Source organism: Dicentrarchus labrax, unplaced genomic scaffold, assembly GCF_905237075.1.
Source record: "Dicentrarchus labrax unplaced genomic scaffold, dlabrax2021, whole genome shotgun sequence".
Taxonomy (NCBI): Eukaryota; Metazoa; Chordata; class Actinopteri; family Moronidae; genus Dicentrarchus; species Dicentrarchus labrax.
Window position 1 is genome coordinate 11,047,176 of NW_026136722.1, and position 24,704 is coordinate 11,071,879.

The 24,704-nt window shown below is 42.5% G+C and overlaps 1 protein-coding gene across 2 annotated transcripts in view; it reads right to left on the bottom strand.

Moving 5' to 3' along the window:
* LOC127356875 (potassium channel subfamily T member 2) overlaps positions 1-24,704 on the bottom strand; it is a 35,998-nt gene that overhangs the window by 3,830 nt on the left and 7,464 nt on the right. For both annotated transcript variants that reach the window (XM_051388933.1, XM_051388934.1), the window contains exons 2-23: positions 21,404-21,483; positions 20,426-20,528; positions 20,085-20,147; positions 19,191-19,239; positions 18,717-18,776; positions 17,911-17,985; positions 17,601-17,684; positions 17,048-17,142; positions 16,180-16,360; positions 12,874-13,038; positions 11,577-11,713; positions 10,841-10,904; positions 9,542-9,650; positions 4,122-4,230; positions 3,888-3,944; positions 2,516-2,668; positions 2,178-2,431; positions 1,414-1,738; positions 1,233-1,338; positions 976-1,148; positions 389-460; positions 17-151 (exon numbers count right to left, since the gene is read on the bottom strand). In XM_051388933.1, coding sequence (XP_051244893.1) covers positions 17-151; positions 389-460; positions 976-1,148; positions 1,233-1,338; positions 1,414-1,738; positions 2,178-2,431; positions 2,516-2,668; positions 3,888-3,944; positions 4,122-4,230; positions 9,542-9,650; positions 10,841-10,904; positions 11,577-11,713; positions 12,874-13,038; positions 16,180-16,360; positions 17,048-17,142; positions 17,601-17,684; positions 17,911-17,985; positions 18,717-18,776; positions 19,191-19,239; positions 20,085-20,147; positions 20,426-20,528; positions 21,404-21,483 — 2,649 coding nt within the window. The remainder of the gene's footprint in view (positions 1-16; positions 152-388; positions 461-975; positions 1,149-1,232; positions 1,339-1,413; positions 1,739-2,177; positions 2,432-2,515; positions 2,669-3,887; positions 3,945-4,121; positions 4,231-9,541; positions 9,651-10,840; positions 10,905-11,576; positions 11,714-12,873; positions 13,039-16,179; positions 16,361-17,047; positions 17,143-17,600; positions 17,685-17,910; positions 17,986-18,716; positions 18,777-19,190; positions 19,240-20,084; positions 20,148-20,425; positions 20,529-21,403; positions 21,484-24,704) is intronic.

Here is a 24,704-nt window from a genome sequence, read left to right on the forward strand (position 1 = left end):
TTTGAGCAAAGCAGACCTGAAGAGCGTCTGGACATTGACGATCGTTTTTGCATCGGCCATGTAGTCCTCCTCTGCAATCATGGAGCTTTCCTTGTCAACCACCACCATGGTGTCTGCGAAAGTCACTCCACATCGCAGCAAACTGTCCAGACTGTGCCGAGAGTGGGAGAGAAGCGGTGGAGGTGATGGTGGGGGGGTGCATAATGAAGAAGAATAAGGGCAGTGTTTAAGGGCAGTAAGTATAAATCTAAAAATAAGAGGAGTAAACTGTCATTTGAGTACATAAGTACGTAAATGAAGGAAAGGATGTGAAGGAAATAGTAAAATAAAAAGATAAAAAAAGGGAGCATAAATAATGAAGTCAGCCAGGAGGTTTGATCTGTCTTACTTGTCAATGGAGCCCACTGTGTAGAACACCATAGGAAACCAACAGATTGCCTCCAGGAAGTCAGCTTCAGGTCTGAACCAATCAAAACACAAATAGACTTGAGATTCCCACCAGTAGAGATTTATACGTGCCATGATGAAGAGCTAACTTTCCCACAGAGACAGAAACCCCTCACTCAGCCTGAGAAATACAACACAGCCAAACTGCCCGCAGAGAAAGCTGAAAATAACAGCACTACACTGGAGTGACTCAGCATTTTATTGCCTTTTTATTGGATTCCACTCTCATTTGGCTGACTGCGTTTGTGTAGCAGCCACAAAACACGACACAGGATTGCGGAGCGCATTGTCCTGAAAGCATTCAGCATTTCACAAATCATGTTTACAGCGACCTTAAATAGCTCAGTTTTTCTCTTCTGCTGGCTATTTAAGGAGGAACCCATTTTACCATCCCCGGCAACCTAGATTTGTAGCGTAGCCGTTGTGCTCGCAGCAACAATTTTGGGCAACACAACAAATAATCTATTTTAGTTCGAAGCTGTGTTCACAAGCACCGAATCACACCAAATGACGGAAATGTGTCCTTACATGCCCTCCAACAGCAGCACAATGGGGTTGAGCTCCTTCCTGGGTCGGTAGTAGGCCCGTAGAGGCACAATGAAGTTGTACAGACCATTCCCTGCACTCTCAGCGGACACAATGATCAATTTGTTTTTGAAGCCGTAGGAGCGAGCATCCTCAAAAAGGGTGTGATGACAGGCCTAGGAGAGCAGCAGAGGGGCCATGAAGGTGGCGTGAAATGTGAACTTGTAAAATAAAAATAGCAAGCCATTTAAATCCCATACCTTGTCCATGCGCAGGCAGCAGAAAGGCATCTTTTCTTGAAGAAGGTGGCACAGCGTAGGTGAGCTGCCGATGTATGGAGAGTTCAGCGGGTATCCCTTCACCCACCTGCGGCACAAGCTGACAGTTACCTCTGAACAAGTTTACATACGAGAAAATTCAAACAGCATCTTCATTGCTTACTCGCAGTGTCGACCCCACCAGTGTGCACTCTCATCTTTGTCACTGTCCTCCTTTCCCTCTTCCCCTCCCTCGTCCTCTGACTGGTCTCCCAGCAGGTCAAAGGTGGGGTTGTTGACACCGTCCACCAGCTCCAGAACGGGGGCGATGCTGTGCCTCCTCTCCTCGGCTGAGTCTCCCATGGCAGGCAGGGCCAAAGTGTTAGCGCCACCCATCTCTGTCCTGGAGCTGCTCCTGCTTCCTCTCCCGCTGCCCAGCCCAGTGCTCCCCGGGTCCTGGCCTTCTGGGCTGCTGTCGCTGGAGTCCTGCAGGTCGATGGCCACTGTGCCTGAAACATGCACGCATGGTGACAGTGATTATCAATGCAAACATGAAGGTAAAATTTCAAACACTATACGTGATATGTTTGCACAGATCCCTGATAACTCATACTGTCGTGAGAGCTGTGAGGTGGACAGTTTCATTGTTGTCCACCAGGTGGAGTGTTTGTAAAACTACAGTATGTGACATTTCAGTTAATTTGGCAGTTGCTCTTATCAAGTGTGACTTATAATCTGATACAGGATAATTCCTTGGAAAAGCTATGAATATTTTTATTCACTCAGATAGGTTTAAAATGTGAGAAATGAATAATTCTGACAGCTGTGACTGTGCTGCGGTCTAAGACAGATTAATGAATGGTTTGCATGTTTGACCAACAGAAACTGCAAACAGAAGGTCAGTGTGCAAATGTTACACAGTCTTTGTGCCGTGCCCATCTGACTGACCCATGCTGGCAATGATACTGTGGACTGGCAGGCGGGTGAGTCCATGGTAGATGGTTTGGTGCACTCCCCTGGCATTTCCTCCAGTGCCGCCCCACGATGGCTCCCTCTGGCCCCTGACAAATGCAGAGTTCTCCTCTTTTGAGATATTGATGTAGAAGCATGTGTCAGAGGCACCCATGATGTGGCAGGGACCAGGGTTCAGCAGGATGTTGGTGGTGTCCAATCTGCGTACTCCGATCAGACATACTCCATACCTGCAGCCGGAGAGACATGGTCAGGTCTGAACCGTACAGGTTGGTGTGTGTTCTCATTTCTTTGCTTTTCATGTCATGACTTACTTTTTGTGAGCATGAAAGGAGGCAAAGGTGAAACTCTTGCCCTGGTATTCCCCAAAGAATTTGCTTTCCTCCAGGCGGATGTGATGTACCTCATTAGCTGAGCAGCGCCGGTAGGTTCGGTGCCATTGGTCTGCTGAACACGCACCGCCCTCCCTAACACAAAAAAAGAGGATTGATTGGCCATGTGGGGAAAGCTTGACCTTTGAAACAGAAGAAGAATCCAGCTCAGCACATTGACCACATCAGAAGATTTTCCACTCACGGTTGCAGAGGTAACATCTTACATCTCTGTCAGAGCCGCTAATCAATACTTCAATCAGCACACAGATGTACACTAGGACACCCAGGCTGTCTGAACAATAGGCCCCACATGTACACATTCACACAGTTAAGTGGACAACTTTTTTCTCAGGGGGATATGGCTTTAACCGAGAAGGCTAAAGAGGTGATAACAGGAAGCAAGGGTGTGGGGGCAGTGTGAATGTGGGTGGCCTACGACAAAGACGGCATTATATAAACAAGTGTTATAGCGAATTTGCAGTTTACAGGAACTAAGTGCAAGGCAGGAAAGGAGGATGACAAATTCTAGTCATGTTGCATTGTCACAGCCAATAAACCAAGTCCAGATATAGAAGAATACTTATGAAACACATAAATGTTGAACTCATCAGACACAAGTGATATTTATTATAGTAAAGTATTTGAATTGGTATTTCTTTAACAATGTATTTTCACATATAATGAAAGAGTTTGTCATTTATGTGTTTCTTGACTATCCATAATTAAAGGATAGGTATATTGTACTCTCTTATGTAAAAACATTACATTACTAAATCTTTACTAATACGACTAATACTTTATATTTTAGGAGTGATAGCAGGTTTGTTTTTTGTGTGGATATCCTGTCGTTATGAGGACATCTACCATCAACTCCTTAACTACAACAACGAATCATATTTAAGCACCATTTTAATCACTGGAATAATTCTGCTATCATGCAGTAATGATCAAAAGGAGTAGGAGTTTTGCCCAAATAACATTCTGGTTGTGAGCAAAATACCAAAATTGCTCTTCAACCAGCAAGTGAGAGATGTGAATGAACCACCAAACAAAACCAACAAAACTCACTCATATTTTGCCTCTTGTGTAACGTTTCACAAACATGACAGTTATTTAAAATCTATAAAACATTTTGAACATCTTCTAAGCACAATTTCTATATTACAAGCTTTTTTCCCCCCTTTTACCAACTCTCACAGAATCACACAGAACAGCATGCAAACTATAGAAGCTGACAGAGGATTTGGGTGAACATTGAGCACAAATGTGCCACAGAATTTCTCGCTGTGAATACAGATCAGATGCATACTACCTGTTGAGGGCTTGAAAAGCTCCTACACGTTGCTTGAAGGCCTCCTGGGGTGCCGTTCTGAAAAAAATACAACAAAGTTGAGTGACAGCGAGGAGACAAGAAGAAGCTCATTTCTATTCACTATATCTACTGTATATTTCACTGTCAAGACTGTAAGACCATGCTGTGAACAATCAAATAGAAAAGCGGGCTAGGGAGAAAGAAAGTGGGATAGGGAGAAGAAAGTGAACTCACTGTCCTCTGGAAGAGTGGATCAATAGAGTGATGAGTGTCGAGGTACCGGGGCACACACAGTTTAAAGCCAGCATGGCGTACTTAAACTCTTCTTCACACACCACATGATCTGCAGAAATAGGAAACAAGAGGGGCAAAGTGACCCAGGTCACACATGCCTTGGCAAAACACAACCACTCACATTGTACTCCATAAAACTTTAAATTCTGAAACCCAAGAACACTGCAGTGAATACAAATGTGCTGACTGAAAAGACTCTCCTGGCCTTGGTCAGTGTGTGGGCGAGTGACAGAGAAAGTTGATGGCTTCATCCCATTAATACAGGTGTAAGTGACATAAAAGGTTGAGGGCTTAAAATAAATAACATCCTCTTGAGGGCCCACTCAACCAAGTCACACAAAAAAATCACAATTGATCTCACTTAATTCCTAGTAATATTTAGCCATGCAGAGTTGTATCTGAATACATCTCCGACGTTTATGAACCAGCAAGCGTTTTTTGCTTTGAATACAACTGAAACGGAAATTACCAAAATTGTTGTCGGTTCGCTATCTGCTAATCACTAGCAGTTAATTGACTAAATGTTTAATCTCTAGCTCAAATAACTGAAAAATAACATTTGATAAACTAAATAGCAACACTTCTTCCTGGAAAACAATATCCAGGTTACTCACTATAATCCAAAATATGAACAGTTTGCACAGAAATACTTTCTACTGCCGACATATTCTCAGAAATGGTTGATGGGTGCTCTGTGGCTCTATGTGCAAACACACACACAATGCACAATGTGTCATGCATTTCACCGTTAATGGCTGCAGCTTACAGTGCGACCGAAAGACACGAGCACACACGCTATCATGTCCCTATTTTATGTTGGAAAATGTCTTGTCACTTCATATTTGTCTAACAAACAAATGAGTCAAACAGACAGCCGTGTCAGACGTCTTCCATCATCCTCTCGCCCCTGCTTAGACGCATTCCCTGTTTACTTCCATGGGATCAATTATATGTCATCGCTGTGGCCCACTGTTCAGTTTTTAAGGGATGGTGGGAAGACCTAGCAACAAGCCAGTTATTCAATGACAGCCTTATTAAACCACCTTTCACTCACACCATCCAACACTTAACGCAGCGCTGCCTCTGAGCCAACCAAACCAAACCAAACTGAACAAACACAGATGAAAGTCCCCTTGTTTACCTCTTGCCAGGCAGCCTCCACTTTGAGAGGGAAAACCAATAGAGCGATTAATGTTTCTAGTAAACCAATCAATGATTCAGGCCCAGGGAGCATCCATTTCCTTTGCTGTGTAATTCTTGATTGCATTATCTTCGGTGATGAGCACACAGTCATATTATGGCTTGTTTACCAACAATGTTGAGCTAGGTCCTAAAAGCACAATATGTGGTCCGTATTAGGAAATAATTGGTGGCAAACGTCAGAGTCTGACATAAAGTATCAGACTCAATCAGCTGCCAGTCTGAGTAACAGGAGGCCAGCTGAGATGTAAATGCAGTTTTTAATAAATTAGTCATGTCTGTGTGAGCCTGAAGCTGAGCAGGTGAGAGACATGGCAATTAAAACAGCTGATTTTGGATCTTCCGTTGAAGTACCAATGTTCTTTTGGCTCAGAACAGTACATCATAATGCAGCTCACACACAAACACAAAGAATAGCCTCTTGCTATTCAGCCTGTGAATTTCTTTTGAAGCGAAAGCTTTTTGAGCTATGCAGAGACAAAAACACTGCTGGTGTATCTACGGAGAACAGTATTCATTATTGTAATACACACATTCCACTTTCTCAATCTCTTACATTCCTAACTCCCATAGCACACAGTAGTGACACACCAAATTGATTTTTTTTCCAATATCCAATTTCCAGTGTCCTTTTTAAACCTCTCTTCACCACTGTGATCCCTTCATTTCACATCTTCTCCTCTGCTTACCGTTCACCTCAGCCCTCCGTCCTGCTCTCTATCCTTCAGGTGACTCGACCAAGACCAGGAGAGAAACCAATTACCAACACTGAGCATACACACACACGCTCTCTCTTTTCTCTTTCTGTCGCCCTTGCTTAGAAGATCCGGGTTTTTGTCTCCATCTCTCCCGACTGCGTGTGGTTTTCTATCACAGACTGGTATTAAAGGTGTAATTCTGTGTGTGCAAATATGTGTGTATGCGTGTGGTTATTTGCACCCTCTGTAAGAGTGCAATTACAACCTGACCACAGGTCCACCGGTAGAGCTAATTAAATCAGTATGCCGTTATTGTTTGAATGAGTCGGCTGATGTGGCTACAATGAGCCGAGCTCACGGGGGCGCCTGGCTATTGTCGTTCAAAACGTAAACTGGGGAGATAATCAATCGACACTCTGTACCCAGTTCTGTTTTGTTACTCAGATGCCTCAGGGTTTCCTGGCCTGCTGCAGCATCATACCGACAGATCTTCCCTAATGAATGCCGGGCTGTTATTAAGCTATTCCTGCAGATCAAATTAAATCTTGTATCTCTTGCTCATTAATGCCTCCCACACTAGCACTTAGTGAGTATTTTCCAAGTGGTGTCAAAACATGGCGTCTGTACTTACAGTAAAGCCCATATGACTGCATACTGATTCGTTTTTTGAGTCTACCTATGGTGTCTTCAGGATTATAGGAAGGTGATTATGACCTTTGCTTTGTTCAAACTCATGTGTTTTGTCAGTTTAAAGGGGTACGTTACTTTTCACTATAGTCTTACAGTGAATTTCTTATTTACCCTCTTGGATGCCCCTATGCTAGATAAAACATGATAGATAGAAGTGCCCTCTAAGGTTCCTTTTCAGCGGTGAAAAGTGATGGATTGACCACCAGAGGGGCACTCAGTGGATAAAACATGTTAAAGTGATTTTCAGCCTGGGGGTCAGGACACCCAAGGGGGTTGCGAGATAATTTCTGGGGGTTGCCAAATGGTTGTAGAGAATAAAATAAATTAACATAATGTGGGAAAACAGCATGGAATGAGAGGCAGGAGGCAGCAGCTCTCAGCGATGTCATCCCTTTAAAGACATTCAAACAGGAATTAATTGTTATCTGTGAGCAAAGTAATAACAATGGTCTTCCTCTGTGAGGTTGGTAGCTCTCATGTGTTATGTTAGACCTGATTATTCAACTCTGGTTGGAGCACTGAACCACTGCTACTGTACAGGCTGCCCTTCCAGTGGACAAAATGTGGTAAGAGTGCCCTCTTGGGTGCTAATCCTAACCCTGACTAAGATGTTTCAGCATCACAAATGAATCACTACTGTGTGCACGCTGGTGATTTTCTTTTTTTGCCCCTCAAACCTGCCTCAGTCCACCACTGGCTATTGGCTATGAAGAAACAATATCATATTTTAAAATTGAACTAGTGCAGTGCCCGTACGAAGTATGTATTGCTATAGAAAATAGGAGGTTAAGTAGCTTTTTCATGGATGGCTAAATGAGGTTGTGTTTGAGGGTGTGACGTCGGGGACATTTAGGTTTGTTGTGAAATGTGTAGATTGATAACTATTGTGTTTTCATATAATTTGTCTTTCAGCAAGGACACTGTAGGGAGATGAACCCCATTCCACTAATGTGAAAGTACCACACCTCATGGTCAGCGCATATAAATTCTGAAAGAAGAAAGTTAACTACATCTGAAATGGGATGAAACCTGACAGCATAAACAGAATAACTTGTAGCATAGCCTAGTAAATGAAATGGGCAGCACATATTATTTAGCCCTGTAATATAGGCTAGCATACATCAGAGAGAGAGAGAGAGAGAGAGAGAGAGAGAGAGAGAGAGAGCAATGGCAGTAAGGGTTTCCACATCAAAAAATCTTTTTGAAACTACCAAAATAGTGTGAACAGATAAGCCGACAGCGCGGAGCGAGGGCGTGTCGGTCAGACAGTCTGATAACTGCACAGGTCTCTCACTCAACTTAATAAAGAGAAACATTCTCCATCTTGCGAGTGAGGGAGTCAGACAGCGTCCAGTTTACTGCTGGTGATTATGTATAATTATATAATTTAGAGTGAAAAACATAACTTCGTCACTTTCCAGGATGTTTGGTGGGTCAGGATCTCCATCACTACACATTAGGGCTCTGCAGTGATTGGCTCTGGTGCGCACGTGGCAATGGTGGCTATGGTAATGCTAGCGGACTTCTAAATTATTTATGAAATAATTTATTAACTGTATCTTTGTAGTCCAAACAAAGCCGACGTTGCACACCCTTAAACCACACAGCAGCCATGTTGAAACTCTCAGGTCAGTCTGATCCTGATCTGCAGAGATATTTGAGCCCACACACACACACACACACACACACACACACACACACACACACACAGACAGAGATTCCTTGCTTTTATAGATATAGATAGATAGATAGATAGATAGATAGATAGATAGATAGATAGATAGATAGTTGAGGATATTTGAAAATCCCAAAACTATGTCAGTGTAAGATAACACATCAAAGCAATTGACATACACGTGACAGCTGTCTAAAGAAGTTTCACCTCACAGAGCCAACTGATAACCATATAGAACTGGTGTTATCATGGATGAACAAATGTATCTTTCTACCTAACAATGCCCCTGAATAACAAAGGCCTCAGTCTAGCTGTTTAAACAGCACTGCAGGGGCAAACAATAATTGCCTGCAGGCAGAACTAGGGTCAGGTTAGCAAAACAGCAGAACTCATCAAAAGAAGGGCATTTCCTTTGCCAAGGTAGCAAAGTAAAACATTAATCATTGATAGAGACAGCTGGGATGAGGGCGGCAAGCTAGAATTGAGTTTGATGGTCTCCAGGGCTGTAGGCAGAGAGATGTGTGAGAGAGAGGAAGGGGTGAGAGAGAGTTTGGTTCCTTCTTTCACTCACAGATGATTGACTGGCGTCTTCTGCTAAGCAGGAGAAGAAGGGACGCTCTCCAAAAGGCAATGTAAAAACTCACAGACACCCTCAAAAGCTTACAGCCAAGCCGAGCCAATCTGTCCAGCACTTTTTCAAAGCTGGGAGGAGGCTTACAAATCAAGCTGACAAAGCTGACAAACTCAGGTAGAAAATGGGACTCGACAGCTGAGGACCCACACTTGAAATAAAGTGCCGACAGGACAGCTCAGTTTCCCGTGGCATCCCAATGCAACCCTGCTGTAGCAAAATAACAATGCTTACCTAATCACCCATCTTTTACATTGCTGTGTGTCATGACTGGTGGTGACAATTCCAAATCACCTGTCAAATTGGGCCAGGGAGATGTATTTTTTCAGCAGGGGCCATCCCATTATTTCCTGCATCATGATGTGATCAAATAACAGTAGTTGCATACAAACAAGACAGAGACACAAACCTTTAGCTGACACCTCAAGTGACAACCAGTGTATCTGATTTCACACCCCCTGCCCACCTGCAAATTTGACGTGGAACTTGTTCTCTGGCTTGAGAATCTGGACGTAGAGGGGGCAATTTGGAGCAAAGTCTTTCACTGCCCAGGCTCGGAGGATGGTCTGATGATCCTGAGAAAATTGGAAACGGGGATGAGTGAGATGGATGGAGTGAAAACAAGGGAGATAGAGAGGAAAAGTGCGACAGGGAGAGAGAGAGGTAGAAACCCATCATTAGCAGCAACAAATTGTAGCTCCTCTCTAATAATCCTCTTAAAACACTGACTGCACAGAGCAATTGAATGGCCCTCGCAAGACTGTGTACTCACGGCACAACATGCTCATGGTGAGAATGCTAACATAGCTATGTTTACTGTGTTAACCATTTCAACTTAGTTAACATACTAACTAATTGCAGTACAGCTGAAGTTGATGGGAATAAACTAAAGTGGTGAACAAATAAAAATTTTAAACTGATGATGGTACTAAAGGAATCACCAAAGTGATTCAAAATGATCCTGTGGGTGACATGAATGTCTTTACAAAATTTCATGGCAATCCATTAAACAGTTGTTGAAACATTTCACTAAAAATCTAAATTGTTACCATGGTGGTGCTAGATGAAAAGTCAGGGGCTCACCAAAGACAGTCACTGTACACGAATGTCTGTACTCACTGTCATAGTGATTCATCCAATAATTGTTGAGACATTTAAGTGGTAGAGCGACATTGCCACCCATAGAACCATGCCACTAACCGGCTTGGGTTTAGTTTAAAAATTACAGGTAATTATTAAGGTTTAATTTGGTTCTCGTCACTCACTTTGACTCACTTATGTTGAATTCAGTTCTGGTTTACTGACATTAAGGAAGGCATGTGCTGCCAAATTATTCACTGTGAAGTCCAGAATGTTGATTTAACACTGTCATGGTGTGCGCTGTTGTATAACACCACACCTATAAAGTTTATTGTTTTTTTTGCACATGTCTGTGTATAGTTTATATTTTCCTGTCCAGCCTTTCACTGTGCACTTCATGTTTTAGTAAAAAGATACAGAAATCCCCAACCATAATCCAGCAAGCATGAAAATCCAGCCAATGCAGTGAGCACTTGTTTCCAATGCTGCTTTCATGATTTTTTTATGAAGCAATAGTCTAAAAAACACACAGTTCACTCCAGAAACATGATAAAAGCAAATTACAAGAGATTTTCATCTGTTTTTAGAAAAACTAAATTTTAAACTTATTATCAAGCAAGAGGTCTAAATGTGAATGTTTTGCAGTATGAGGAGTCATGGCGATACAGGGAGGCGAGAAACGTACAGCAGCAATGCGGTCCACTTCAAACCGGTTACTGAGGATAAAGCAGGCCTCAGCATCGTCCATCCTGCAGGCAGTTAGTAGAGCATGTGGCCATGGGGGCGAGAGAGAGAGAGACAGAGAGAGAGAGACAGAGAGAGAGAGAGAGAGAAAATCAGGAAGCGATAAGGAGAGAAGACACGGGAAGGAGGGTGTTGTCATGTTATTGAGGGAGAAGACAAAAGAGAAAAAAAGCAGGACAATAGAACAACAAACAAACCAATGTGTCTTTCAAGCCCACGCCATTTATGGATGAGATAGCAGGAGGCAAGGAGACAGGGAGATTAAGAATACAAGCTTTTTGCTCCTTTTCTTTCCCTGTGACAAAGACAGACTAAGGTGCTGTGACTGTAATATCACAAGCCAGGGGGTAAACAATAAGCAATATGACTCAAACTGTAATTACAGCAGTTCAAAGCTGTAGGTGCTTTAGGTATTAATTATGAGTCCCTGCTTCTCCATGTGTTTCAAGGTGTTTTATTTCAGGGTTTTTTTCTTTTTTCAAAGCTCGATTTTATGCAGAATTATTTTATATAGATAGATAGACGGACGGACGGACAGACAGACAGACAGACAGACAGACAGACAGACAGATAGATAGATAGATAGATAGACAGGAAACTAAATACATTAATAAAATGTGTTTTAATGCTAGACTCTTGTTTGTTCATTATTGTTGTGTTTGGTCACAGTGACTCACTTGGCCCTCATCAGGTCTTGGTCTTTGAGGGCAGAACCCTGCAGGTAGATGACTCTCTGGGCCCACAGGGGGACATGAAGTACCCTCCTAACCTGGACGTCCATCTCTGCTGGGCAAAGGATCACCACATAGTAGTCCTACACACACACAAACATACACACAGAATTTGTATTGTGGCTGATGAGGGTTAAACCACAATCAAGACATCAGTAATACGTCTGCTGGATCGGATGTGTTTAGACCGAGAAGCATATACGAAATATTTCACTGACTATAGTCAATTTGTAGTCTTAAATTTGGGGTTGGTACACCATGTAGAATCACTTGATATGCAGACAGGACATTCACAAGTGTTGCAGTGAAAGTTTATCATTTATTTTTGATTGGTTGCCAGTCTTCAAGAGAATGTGTTTAATAATATGAGCCTGCAAGAGGCCAGGGGAGATACAGTAGAGACATGGACACTTTAGAGTGGCATACAACAGAGAATAGAAAAGAGCAACTTTTCGTTGAGACCGTGACAGTGAATGATAATTCTAATTCCTGTTTTGGGTCTAGTTTCATTCTACGTGTACTTGTTTAATGAACTAAAACAGACACTGAGCTCAGTGAACGCACTGGCGACGCAAGAGAGGACTAAAGAGGGCTGGCTGCGGAAGAGGAATGAAGCCACTGTGGATAGCGGATTAACCTCACATGGTTTCAAGTAAGGCCAAGTAAATCTATTTCTTGTTGTTGGCAATCAAGACATTCGGGGAATGTTGTGGCCTGTTAGTAGCTGATACTAGAGGTAATTCCCCTAGACCTAAAAACAAATCATTTTACCAGTAGGCTACTACCTGTGACGAGACATAAGACTTATTCATATGTTTTTTTATTATTTTCATTTAAAGTAAATTTCAATATTTTATAATTTCTATACAATAGAAATTAGTTGTGACTCATAAAATTAACCCTAAAGGAAATTCACTTCAACATGGAGGTTCTGTCTATGTCTGTGACAATTCTCATGCTTTCAGGTCATAATATTTTGGTAAGTGTTAAGTCAAAGGACACTAGCATTGAGGATGTTTCACCACTCATATTGGATATGTATGCATGGATGCACACTCAAGCAAACACACACATCTGCTCCAACATGAATAAGACAGCAGTTTGATCCGCGCTATTGCTTAATTAATCCTCTTCTTTAACCTCAGCTGCTCAGGCTCCTGAAGAGGATTACTGAAAACAAGCAAACACAAACACAAGACCCCCCAGCACCCCTTTGTCCTATTTAAAACCCTTTTAGAGAGACCTGTAGTCGGGGGTGAGCAAAGAACTCATTGAGAAAGTCCATGAGGAGGTCGATCTTGAGACAGCTGACACACAGCACCACGTGTTTCTCCGTCTGTGCCCGGTAGCGGCTGTAGTTCCCCCCGGACTTCTGCCGCTCCATCCACAGAAAGGCCAGCTGCTCAAACTGCATTCAGGATGACATAGATCACATGCAACAGATGGAAATTGGATTAAGTTAGCAGGAATACAGGGAGGAGCCAGGTGGTATGTGAAGTGAAAACAATGCCTTGTACTGTATAGTGTTTCCGTTTCATTAGGGAGAGTATTTGGAGGAATTAAGAAAAGTGGAGATTTGGTTCAGGGTGGCGGTTGAATGGAACGGAAATACGTTACGAAAATAACAGTAGGCCTGAGCAAAATTACACTGATTTTCTTAATGCACTGGGGAGGGCTTGGTGGATAGAGAGATGGTGGGATTTACAGATGAAGAGATGCAAAAAAGAGATTTAAGAGATTTCTTACAGAAAATATTCAGATATTTTAGCACATTGTTTTACATTTATTCATGGCACGGATTGCTGTTTTGAGAAAAATGCCAATCACTGTTGTTTGCAGTAAATGAACAAGCAGAGCTCAGAAAACCTTTCATTACTAGAAAATGAAAAGATAAATTGGCAAAAAAAAAAAAAAAAATTAGCCTTTGATTGTGCAATAGAGTAAGATCAATACCACTTTCATGTCTGTATAGTACAATATATATATATATATATATATATATATACACATACACATACACACACACACATATATAGTTATACACATAGTTTTCATGGTCGTTTCAACTGGCCAAGCAAGAACCATTATGACGCAACTTTGTCTCGCTCTGTGTAGGAAATGTGAAGTACCCCCAAATATCCAAACTATCCTTTTCATACAAGTGGTGCTGAGACATAACAACACAACACGCAAATTTCCCTCATTTCCAGTGTTTCCAGCGCTTCTTTCCAAGAACCTTGATTTAAGTGACATGAAGTCGATACTGGGGCAGCAGTAGCTCAGTGTATAGGGACTTGGATTGGGAACCGGAGGGTCGCCGATTCAGGTCCCACAGACCACAATATGGAGTGTGGACTGGTAGCTGGAGAAGTGCCAGTTTCACCTCCTGTGCACTGCTGAGGTGCCCTTGGGCAAGGCAACCTAATCCCAAGAAACTGCTCATGGGGCGCTGCTAACGTGGCGAGCCCATCACTCCACCATCTCTCTCCCACTGTCCACAAGTGCATAAAGTGTGCATTTCAGCCTGTGTGTGTTTGTGTGTGTGTGTGTGTGTGTGTGTGTGTGTGTGTGTGTGTGTGTGTGTGTGTGTGTGTGTATAAAATAAAAAAGAGTGAAAAGAACAATTTCTCCAATAGGGGATTAATAAAATATATATCTTCTATATATATCTTCTAGGTGATGCATTCAGCTCTTGAAAAGTCGTAATGAACGGCTGATAACGTTTCTAAACATAAACCTGAGCCACGACACGGTTAATTTGTATGCTGCTTTTGTCTAGGAGGCAATCATTTTGCCCCAGATAAACTTATAATAATGAGATAATTATTATTATTATTGGAAAACATCTTCAGGCCACTCGGCTCTGTTGGACAATAGTGTTTTATTTAGCCATCATTTGAGCACAGCCAGTTCTTGATGGCACCAACTGGTAGATTTGTGACGTAATAATTTCAGTTATAGCATTGTGATTTGTTTCAAGGAAATGCTCCAAGCTGGTGAAACTGAATTAAAAACAAGACAAATAACCTAAACGGTTGGCTTATTATCTTATTTTCAAATCAATATCGTTTTAAGGTTCAAAATTACATTAAATGACTTGTCAAGAGGTATATTGGTGCTGTGCTGTGGACGGGTACCGGAAAACCAATAGAAGCAGCACTAAAAAAACAACAGTAGCTGAATCCTGATGCGCTCTGTGGCTCCCCTGCAGCCTGGAGACTGGTCATGGCAGGACTCAGAGTCAGACAGACGGACACACTCACTCACTCACACACACACATACATACACACACACACACACACACACACACACACACACACACACACACACACACACACACACACACACACACACACACACACACACACAGGGTGGGGGTTGGGGCTAAGGGGGGCCAGATTCTAAATGTCATGGGGTATTTATGGATGAAAGATGGGGAGAGGGAGTGGGGAGGATGACATGGCATTCCTGTTGGTGATGCATAGATCGCCATTTTTTTTACGAGTCTGCTCGTGTAAGTTCAGCAAAGTATCTTCGTGCTTGTGCCTTTTGTTTTTGTGAACATATTTGCTACCACCCGGCCACAGCTGATTGGAAAAACAATGCACTGGGAGCTTGTTCAACAGCCAGTTGAACAGGCATGCGTAGGATGCAGCCCTACACCCACTGCTTATGTGACGTGATTAAAAAAACAGAAAAGCTATCAAAGATGTGTAGCGTCATGACAAAAGAAATCCAATTTACAAGAAAACAAGAATGTCAGTGAACCAAATTATTTGTGAATTGTTTATCAGTAGTGTGTGAGCGTGGTTTCCTGCCTTCCTCTGACTGCAGGTACAGTACAAACACAGAGGAAATTCCTCCTATTAGCACTTTCACATCTTTTGGGAGGCACACAGGTGCGCCAGCTCCCTTAGGGATAAAACGTTTACACAAGTATGAGGAACAACCATTAGGATACAATATAACTGATACGTTTGTCAGGGTGTATTTAGCAGTCCCTGTACAAGTAGTGTGTGTATGTGTGAGTAAAAGGGTTCTAAAGTTCCCTCTGTGGAACAGTTAAATGACAAGAGAGGGATTTGGGGAATTGAGCGAGTAAGGAAGACACTCTCACTGTTCTCGGAGTAAAAATAGGGTTGTAAATCTACGTAGGATGCAATGAGTCATCACATTATTGTGCAAGTGGGGAAATACAACAACTTTTAGTCTTAACAGAGAAAACTTCACTGTAATGAGCGCACAAAAGAAAACAATTTGGATTTTGTGGATTGCAAAGCTATCCCAAGAGTTTATTTTACGATGATTTTTCTGATTACTTTAAAGGGACGCCTGTGCTCACTTTATCTAAGATTTGTTAACCACCATATAAACTGGAATACAGCCGGGTGAGATGGGTTTGTGCCGTCACTCATCGATCGCTTTTAGAGCTTTATGTTGTATAGTGATATCATGTTTGTTGGAACAGTCAGCCTTTACTACTAGTTACATATCTTGTTTATTCTACTATATGTGATTATATTAGAGGTTATCACTGCTGTTTCTCACCTGAATGGGAAGCACAATGAGCGCCACAAAGATCATGATGACCACCAGGAGTTGCGAGGGCCAGATTTGGGGGGTGACATCTCCAAAGCCCACAGTGGAAAAGGTGACCACACAGAAGTAGAGAGAGTCGAACAGGGTCAGGTTGTTCCCCGCTCGTTCGAGGTGTTGGATACCGCAGATGCTGATGGAGGTCGGCAGGTTGGGAAAGATGTAGAAAGCATCACTGAGCGAGAGAGAGACTTCATATTCTGGGTAAACTATAGGTGCCTCTGGGGGCCTTATACATGGAGAGTTGTCTTTCACACCTGTGCGTATATGTGTGACTTGTGTGTGTGGAAATGGGGGTGGATGCATGCTTGAGCGCATATGTGGGACATTGTACATTTGTGTATATAGGTGTGCGAGTGCCCGCTGTGCGTATAATTGTGTTCTTTAAGGGATAGATGAGTCAACAGGCAAATGTCAAATCTGACATGGTCAGAGAGCTTAATTCAGGCTGTGTGTAGGATCTTCTGGATTAGTCCAGGCTTTCACACCAGATATGCTATGAGCTGACACATCCTCCAGTGCACTGAAGACATCGCCAGTTGTCATTTCAGAGCACTATCTCACTCTTACAGTTACCAATTACCTCTCTGCTCTCTGTCTTTTCTCCCTCTTATATCCAGGAGCAGCAGTTTTTATGTATCACACTATTGCTTTGCGTCGCTTGTCCATCTCACCCTCTTTCTGCTTCTTTCCTTACCCTGTCCACGACTGTGACACCTTTCACTTCCTATTCAACCTCCATTTAATGTCTCTCTTTTCCCGCTTTTCAGTCCTTGTTGCCCCCCCCCCCTTTTAGTTCAGTGGCAGCAAGGGTACTCACCAAGTAAACATGAGACACACCAGCGTGCTGATGAGTATCACCACTTGGTTAAACATGGCTGAATGCGTCCGCTGGATTGCCCTGTGGAGATCATTCTGCAGAGACAGACACAGATATGACTTAATGTATTGAAGAAGCAACACCCCAAGCGCTGCATTGTTAAGGTGTAAAAGAAGGGTAAACTACAGTTATGGATAGTAGGAAAAAAATACATCAAAAAAACAATGGGTGGAATATAAAAATGCACTAAATAAGGAGATAAAAATGGCAAAGTGTTGAAATATATGGAGCAGAGAGAGCCACAGTTTATTACAAAATGTGGAGCAGGCTTCGCTAGCTGGATGGAGGCAGGGAACGTGAAAAGCTTCAATAACAAACCCAACAAAGTGCAATTTAAATGTTTTGTGACTGATTTACCTTCATGGCAGAAAACGCCAGTGAGCTGAAATGGCAGAGACAGAGAGGGGCCATCGCATGCCAACAAAATAAAATAACAAAGATGTCGAAATAAAAGTAATGGAACAATTGGATAGGGAGATAGTGCTTCACTCACTATCATGTTCTCCAAAGCGTGTTTGGCCAGCCAGCAATTGAGAAATACAGGAATGAAGAGGTTTCTGAAGGAGGGCAAAATCACCTGCCAAGAAGAGAAAGCTTCAGTCTGCTTGGCTCTCTGTCTCATCACTTTCTTTCATATGTTGTATACAGTCACAGGAACTCTTGCAAGGATAGAGGTTGTGTGAGCATGTGCTTGTTGTGATAGCCTTTCCGTATTAAATGCGTGATGTGTATTCAAGAAAGGAGGATGGGATTGCAGTGATTGGGTGCTGTGAATACTCAGTAATGCATATCCTTCCACTCACAGTGATCATGAAGGGAACAGCGCTGATCATCTCCAGAATGAAGGGGACACGTAATACTTGCTCCCAAACGTTGCCCTGGAAACAAAAACCACACACAGGGGTCAGGAAACTCCATTGTCATGGCGACCTTAGGGGATTACCACATAACAGGCATGATTGTGAAGAGTAGAAGGGAACAAATTGACCGGCTTTTCCACCATAGAATAAATCGGGATATATAAGAGTTATACAACTCCCTTGTGCCCTTTGAGAGGAGAAGCAGCGTAACTTGTCGTTCAATTAAGATGTCAGCCATGGCTGTTTTTATGTGTCTGCCACCTACATATGGCTGACCTGAATCTGACTAGTGTAGGTGGACAGGCACAGGCTATGTCCACAGGAATCAGTCAGCTCTAAATGCTAAGGCCTCTAGCCTCCAGAGTAATCTGCAGAGGGAGCCCTTTATAGGCTTATAGTGTCATGTACATCAAAGGCAGGGCGACCCGTTGATGGATCGGCCCCCCACTACAGCAACACAGGGGCCTCCCCTAAAGTCTGTCTGATGTGTCAATAACAGGACAGTGCTGAGGAAGCCTCAAGGCCCACTGAGGTGCTTTCCAAATGCATGAGCAAAGGAGCAGCATCAGGGGAGAAAGGGACAACTTCAGTTTAGTGGACTGAACACACAGAGGAGTGCAAAGTGGACAAATACAACCCTTAAGCACATTGCATGAATGCACACCCCCATACACACACCACACATGTAGACATTATAGCCACAGACATCACAAAAGAAGACTGGCTGCTGGGGGCCGTGCGTTACTCACCTTGTAGCTGAGATACACGAGCAACATAGTTTCTGAAAAGCTGATGAAAGCCACAAGCACCTGCAAAAAGAGAGACAGAGTTGTAGAGAAATTGAGAGATGCAGACACAGAGAGCAGTTGAGAGAAACGGAGAGAGACCAGAGCAGAGAGAAATTAGGAGTCGCAGAGATGGAAGAAGAGAGCGTGGGAGGAATCAGTAGGCGTGCCGATGATTAAGCTTCAGAGGGAGCAGGTTTAAGTGAAGCAAGAAACGGTCTGGTGTCTGATTGTGGACATATATGCGTGTGTAATCATTCTGTGTAAATACTCGTGTCAAGTAAAATGATCTGATTTCATGTATTTCCGTCCTAGAATCATGTGACATAAATTAAATGCTGATAAACCAATAAAAGGAATACAGAAACTATGACGTGCAGATATTTGTGTAAACAGACTGAGGCCTTGTTTGCACAGCACTGTACTGATTTATCTGACCTGCAGTCCCCACAGCGGTAGAGGTCTATCCACCCAGATGATCAGCTTCCTACAGAGTGGAAGAAAAGCAAAAGATGGAGAGCAGAGGAGAGAGATGTGGCAAAAAAGGGACAAAAATTAGCTGGAGGCTACTAAAATATTCTTTTCTGCTGAACACAATGACACTTGACAGGGACCTTGAACACAGCTCATGTCACTAGGCCCTACATAAAATTTAATTATGCTGTTTACAACTGAAGAACAGTGGAAGTGCACAGCTGCCAGTGTGCTCATATTGTAGGAAAAAAAAGTAATATTCACACAGTCAAATGGAAATTTACAGCCTTATTGTGCGAGAAAGGCAGTTTTTTTTGTGCCAAAGACACCCTGGGGCTTATGATGGCTGCTTGCCTGCGCTCTGATTTGCTCCTACGAGTCTGCTGCCCAGAGCAGGAGGCGGCCCATCCCTTTCCTGAGCTCACTCTGTCAGCCTCCTTATTCATGTGGAGCCAGAGCTTAGCCAGTGTCACCAGCCACCAATTAGATCAATAGGTCCCCGAGCAGGAGACATGGCATAGCCTGAGGTCCATGGACACTTCCTGGTTTCTCTCCCTCTCTGCTGTTGTATATTACACACTTTATCTCCACTAGATCGCTGTTGATTAGGCTGCACAGGCACTACATACATATTATGTTGACAGGTAATCCATACAGTTGGATTGTGACGAATGAATGTGGATCTGTAATGCTCAATATCAGCACTGTGAATTGCATCAGTTAAGTGAAGTTGCATTGATTGCGTTATACAACGTTTCCGACCAGAGGGGCGGTGTTGGGGATGCCAGTCCTCCAGGGTGTGCGGTTTCATGGTCCTTGTCTGCAGGCCGAAGCCATCACTCCTAATTAAAGACTCACCAGTCAAACTCACTACAGGGACGGGATGATGTGTTTTGTTTGGTGCAGTTCACTCCGCTCATGCTGCAGGAGGGAAAAAAAAACAACAAAAATGGCAATGAAGGTAACTTCTTGTCCAGCTTCTCTCACGGAAAACTGGACTAATCTCAGTCCAAATATCAGTTTACTTTCCTGATTACATCCCCACCCCCTCTCTTCTCCCACCAATCCTTTTACGGGATACTCTATACACACTGTTATCTCGTCTATTGACCTGATGCACTTGCTCTTGCTATCAGGCCTCCACACTCACAAAGACTTTTTTCACATCATTAAGCCCCTGTTATCACCATTTCTCTCACCAGTCTTGTCTTCCCTCTTGCGGGTTGTCCAACAGGACTCTGACAATGTAGAGGAGGCAGCTCAGCACTTTCAGAGCGAAGTTAAACATTCGCACTCGCAGACCTGCAATGCAAAAAAAAGACATAATCATTAAAATTGAATATCAGCAGCTGAATATATAGACACATTTTATTTCATTTCAAATATGATTACAAATGTTTTTAATATGCTTCATGCATGTTTTAAAAATCTCTGAAGAAAGCTCTGTGGGATTCTTTGGAGTGGTGTAACACTGTATACAAAACTACTAAAAAAAATATTAAAATACAAATACGTTTTTAAAAGACACAAAAAATAAAAACAGAATAACTAATAGCAGATCATAAGCCATTTATAATCACTACCAAAAAGTTCACCAGTCCCTAAAATTGTTCTCCAAATCATAATTCATCACATCTTTCCAATAAAGCATGTGCAATGGTGGACTGACAATGGTGGGCTTAATATAGCAGAAAATGCATAAAGTATTTTATCTTGTTTGCTGAGAGCTAATCTTGCATTCCTTACACCTCTGCTTATATTACTATTACAGTTATTTATGTAGTGGTTAATAAACAGGAATGAATGCCATAACTATTTGTTGAAGTTAAGTAAAAATTCTTTATCTACTTAAAATTAAGGTTTTATGAATAGGCTACCTGTTTTGATTACTTCGTGCATGCAGGAGAAAATACATATTAAAGGAATGACATTTCTATAAATTAATCCACAGATCATCTAAATCGCTACACAGACATATAAAACAGTCACAAAGAGCGGATAAGTTTAACAACTGGTGATGAAATGCAGAGCAAGAATGACAGCAAATCACAGACTAAAACGAAACACTCAATCAAAAATAAGAGCGTCTCATGGTGTGAGAAAACAGACAGCAGGCAGGAAATTCGCCCAACTAATTACAGATAGAGAAAGCGAGATCCCAAACAAAGGCAACTCACTGGATCTTTGGTTTTTGATGAAGAACAGCTTGAGGCGCTCCTTGAAAGTGTTCTCATTCACATAGAACTCTACCTGCACCCTAAGAGAGGGATGGAAAGAGAGAGACAGAGATAAAGTGGGTGCAAGAGAAAAAGAAAAAGAAAAGTAGGCAGGAGGCGCTGCAGGTGATTGAAGAGATGACATACTTCTTTTATGGAGTCAAGTCAAGAGACAGAAGAGGGGAAGCAAGTAAGTGGAGGGCTGGGAGATAAAAGGGAAAGGAATAAAGGTGAGGAATAAAAAGTGTACAATTGAACACATTGGAGATAGAAAGGGTAATAATGATTATTTGAACATTGAAAAGTATGGAAATAAGACACTGGCTCTGGCTGCATTCAAGACTAATGGGTTTTGGAGGAAATGGTGTTCCTGCTTGTCCGCTTGCCCATAGGCCCAGACAGCTGCAGTCAGTCTCGTTATCTCCACTGATTAAATATAGAGCAACAAATTACTTCCCTCTGATGTTTCTGCTGAACATGGGGGGCCATAATTACTGCTCTTTCTCCCTTTCCATTCTGGCACCCTCCTGTTACAGGGACACACACGCACGCACACACATACAGCTACTGTACACGCAGGCTTAAAATACACACCTGCCAACCGGATCATTAGGATTATTAGACCATTCACACGCCCATCTGACATGGACGCTCATGGGGAGACATGATGGAAATGACAAAGAGACACTCTTCAGACAGCTCTTACATGTGTACAGACACATAACCAGCGGGACTGAAGGTGACTGTATTTCCTGTCTGACCACCTCAGGGGAAAATTCTCAGTAGCTCTCCTTTCATCCTATGGAGGGAAGAGTGGATGACTCAGGTCGAGGATGAAAAACACCAGGCCTGACTTGCTGGTGGTCCCCGCATATTACACAGATGAAAGAGAAGCAGAACAAGTGCAATCTATTCTCCTGTCTGCTGTCTGCAGGAAGAGGAAGAGGAAGAGATGGTGGTGGTGGGGGGGTCTTCCCAGGGTTCCAGAGTGACGCTATACCAGCAGCCCACATGGTCAGACACACACATACTAAAACCAAGCAGCACTTTCCCAGCAACATTTGGGGGTGGGGGTAACTTTCCTCTTTGTTGCTATGGCAACACAGGGTCCGTTGTCTTTTCCCTCCCTCTCACATAAGCAGATGTGAGCAAACACATATACTTGTGAAGTGTGTTCAGCCATTGAAGCTGATAGCCCGCTCCAACTTGTTGAAGGCTCTCTTCGCTCTGAGCAACCTGCTAACAAAAAGGCTTCTGCACACGATGGAAAACACAAGATACGCACAGCTCCCCAGGCCCGCGAAGGCCCAGGAGTGTGTAATTGCACCTTTTGATTGGAAAATGACGAATTGCTGGAGAGAAGAGACGCCCTGCAATATTTGCAGCCATATGGGAAAGTAAGAAGAAGAAAAGATTTTGTGTGTGTGTGCGAGAGAGAGAGAGAGAGAGAGAGAGAGAGAGAGAGAGACACACACAGAGAGAGAGAGTGTGTGTGTATATGTGTGTATGTGTGTGTATGTGTGTGTGTGGTGAGTCGTACTGAGCTAATTGACTATATGACTGCATGAGTTCTTTCATGCACAGAGCAATCAAACAGTCAATACCATGGTGGTAAAAAGCCCAGGAAATCATTATCACCTGTTGCTAAAGTAAATATTATTATTCATTAAAAAAATAACAGATTTGGGAAGTAACGGTGTCCTCGAGCAAGATACTTATGCTGTGCTGATGCACATAGTGTAAAGCACCTTGAGTTGTTGGGAAGACTAAAAAGGTGCTTTTAAAGTCCATTTACCATTTACAAATAGTTTACATTTGAATGATGACTAAGAACAGTTAGAAGGAAAACTTTTTTCTTTGCGTCTTTGCAGTTTAGGCAGCAAAAACTTGAAGGCAGGCAGACGTGATAAGGATATTGTTTTCTCCTTCGATAAGAAAAGATGCAGTTATAAATTAAACATTCATTTATAAACCTCTTATTGGCAGAACCAAAGGACTCACGTAGCACTTAAAACCAACACAAACGGTTCTTCTTACTTTTTTCAAAGGTCACTATCAGAAACCACAGTACACCTTTTATTGGTTTTTATAGTGTAGATATGCACTATTCTTACGCACTTAATCTAAAAATAATAACAATGATAATAACAATATCACCACCAAGGACACATTCAAATGTATAACCTTCCTTCTACAAAGAACTAAATCCATCAGTGTTCAAGCACACATCCACAAGGCATAATAACTAGAAAGCTAAGTGTTACTGGTTCTGTTGAGAGAGCTCCACTATGGCAAGTTATTGTCCTCATAACAAAACAAAATTGTAAAGGCTTTAATGTGGCTTTCCCTCAAGCTAATGTCCTCTTTTACAACCAAATCCATCAGGCACTGCACCTGGCCAAGACAGTCTTTTTCTATCCTTTGCCAAATCTCCAGTTTCGTCTTCTTCCTAAGACATCCAGGGTGACATACGTCCCTATATCCAGGCATCCATGCATTTCTTCATTCATCAAAGTCCTTAAAGCCTCTTCGAACTCAGTGAGAAGAAGCTGTGATATCTACCCAGGAGAGGACGATAATTTCAGAGGTCATTTTGCCCTTGATGTTTCTCTAAGCGAGAGCTTTTCCACTTGAGTGTACAACAGAGGATGAAAAGTAAAGTGGAAATATAGCCCAATAAAGAGTTGAGCTGTGGGATAGATTGAGAGTTGGGATCTTTAATCTAAGGGGAGGATGGGGGAGAAAAACACATTAAAAACTCATAAAGAGCATTATTTCAAAACATAAGACACACACGCACATCACGATGTCCCCTTTGGGCAATAGCCACATATCAGCCCCCCAAGGCCCTCCATAAAGCACAAGGAAAATAAACAATTAGATAATTGTTGAGAAAGATTGCTTTGGGGACACTGATGTGCAGAAAAAGAAAAAAAAAAACATGTCGCTGGATTAAGGAACAACCATTTCAGTGTATTGTGTAAGATTCACCAAGAGAATATATTCCCAGGTCTTTCTGTCTGCTCTGCTCCTCATTAAAAATACCGGTTTATCAAGCTAATTATTTTGAGGCATCTAAGATCATCTCATGGGCTTTAATAAGGAAAAAACAGCAGCTTTAACAGCTGGAAACAAGAGAACATGAAGAAAGGGGCATGGCGTAGCATTTTAAACCTGAGCCTGGGGAGAGAATTTGCATTTCCGCATTTGCATGTACACTCTGAAAGTTGAAGTGTGAAAGAGAGGGAGAGAGAGAGAGAGA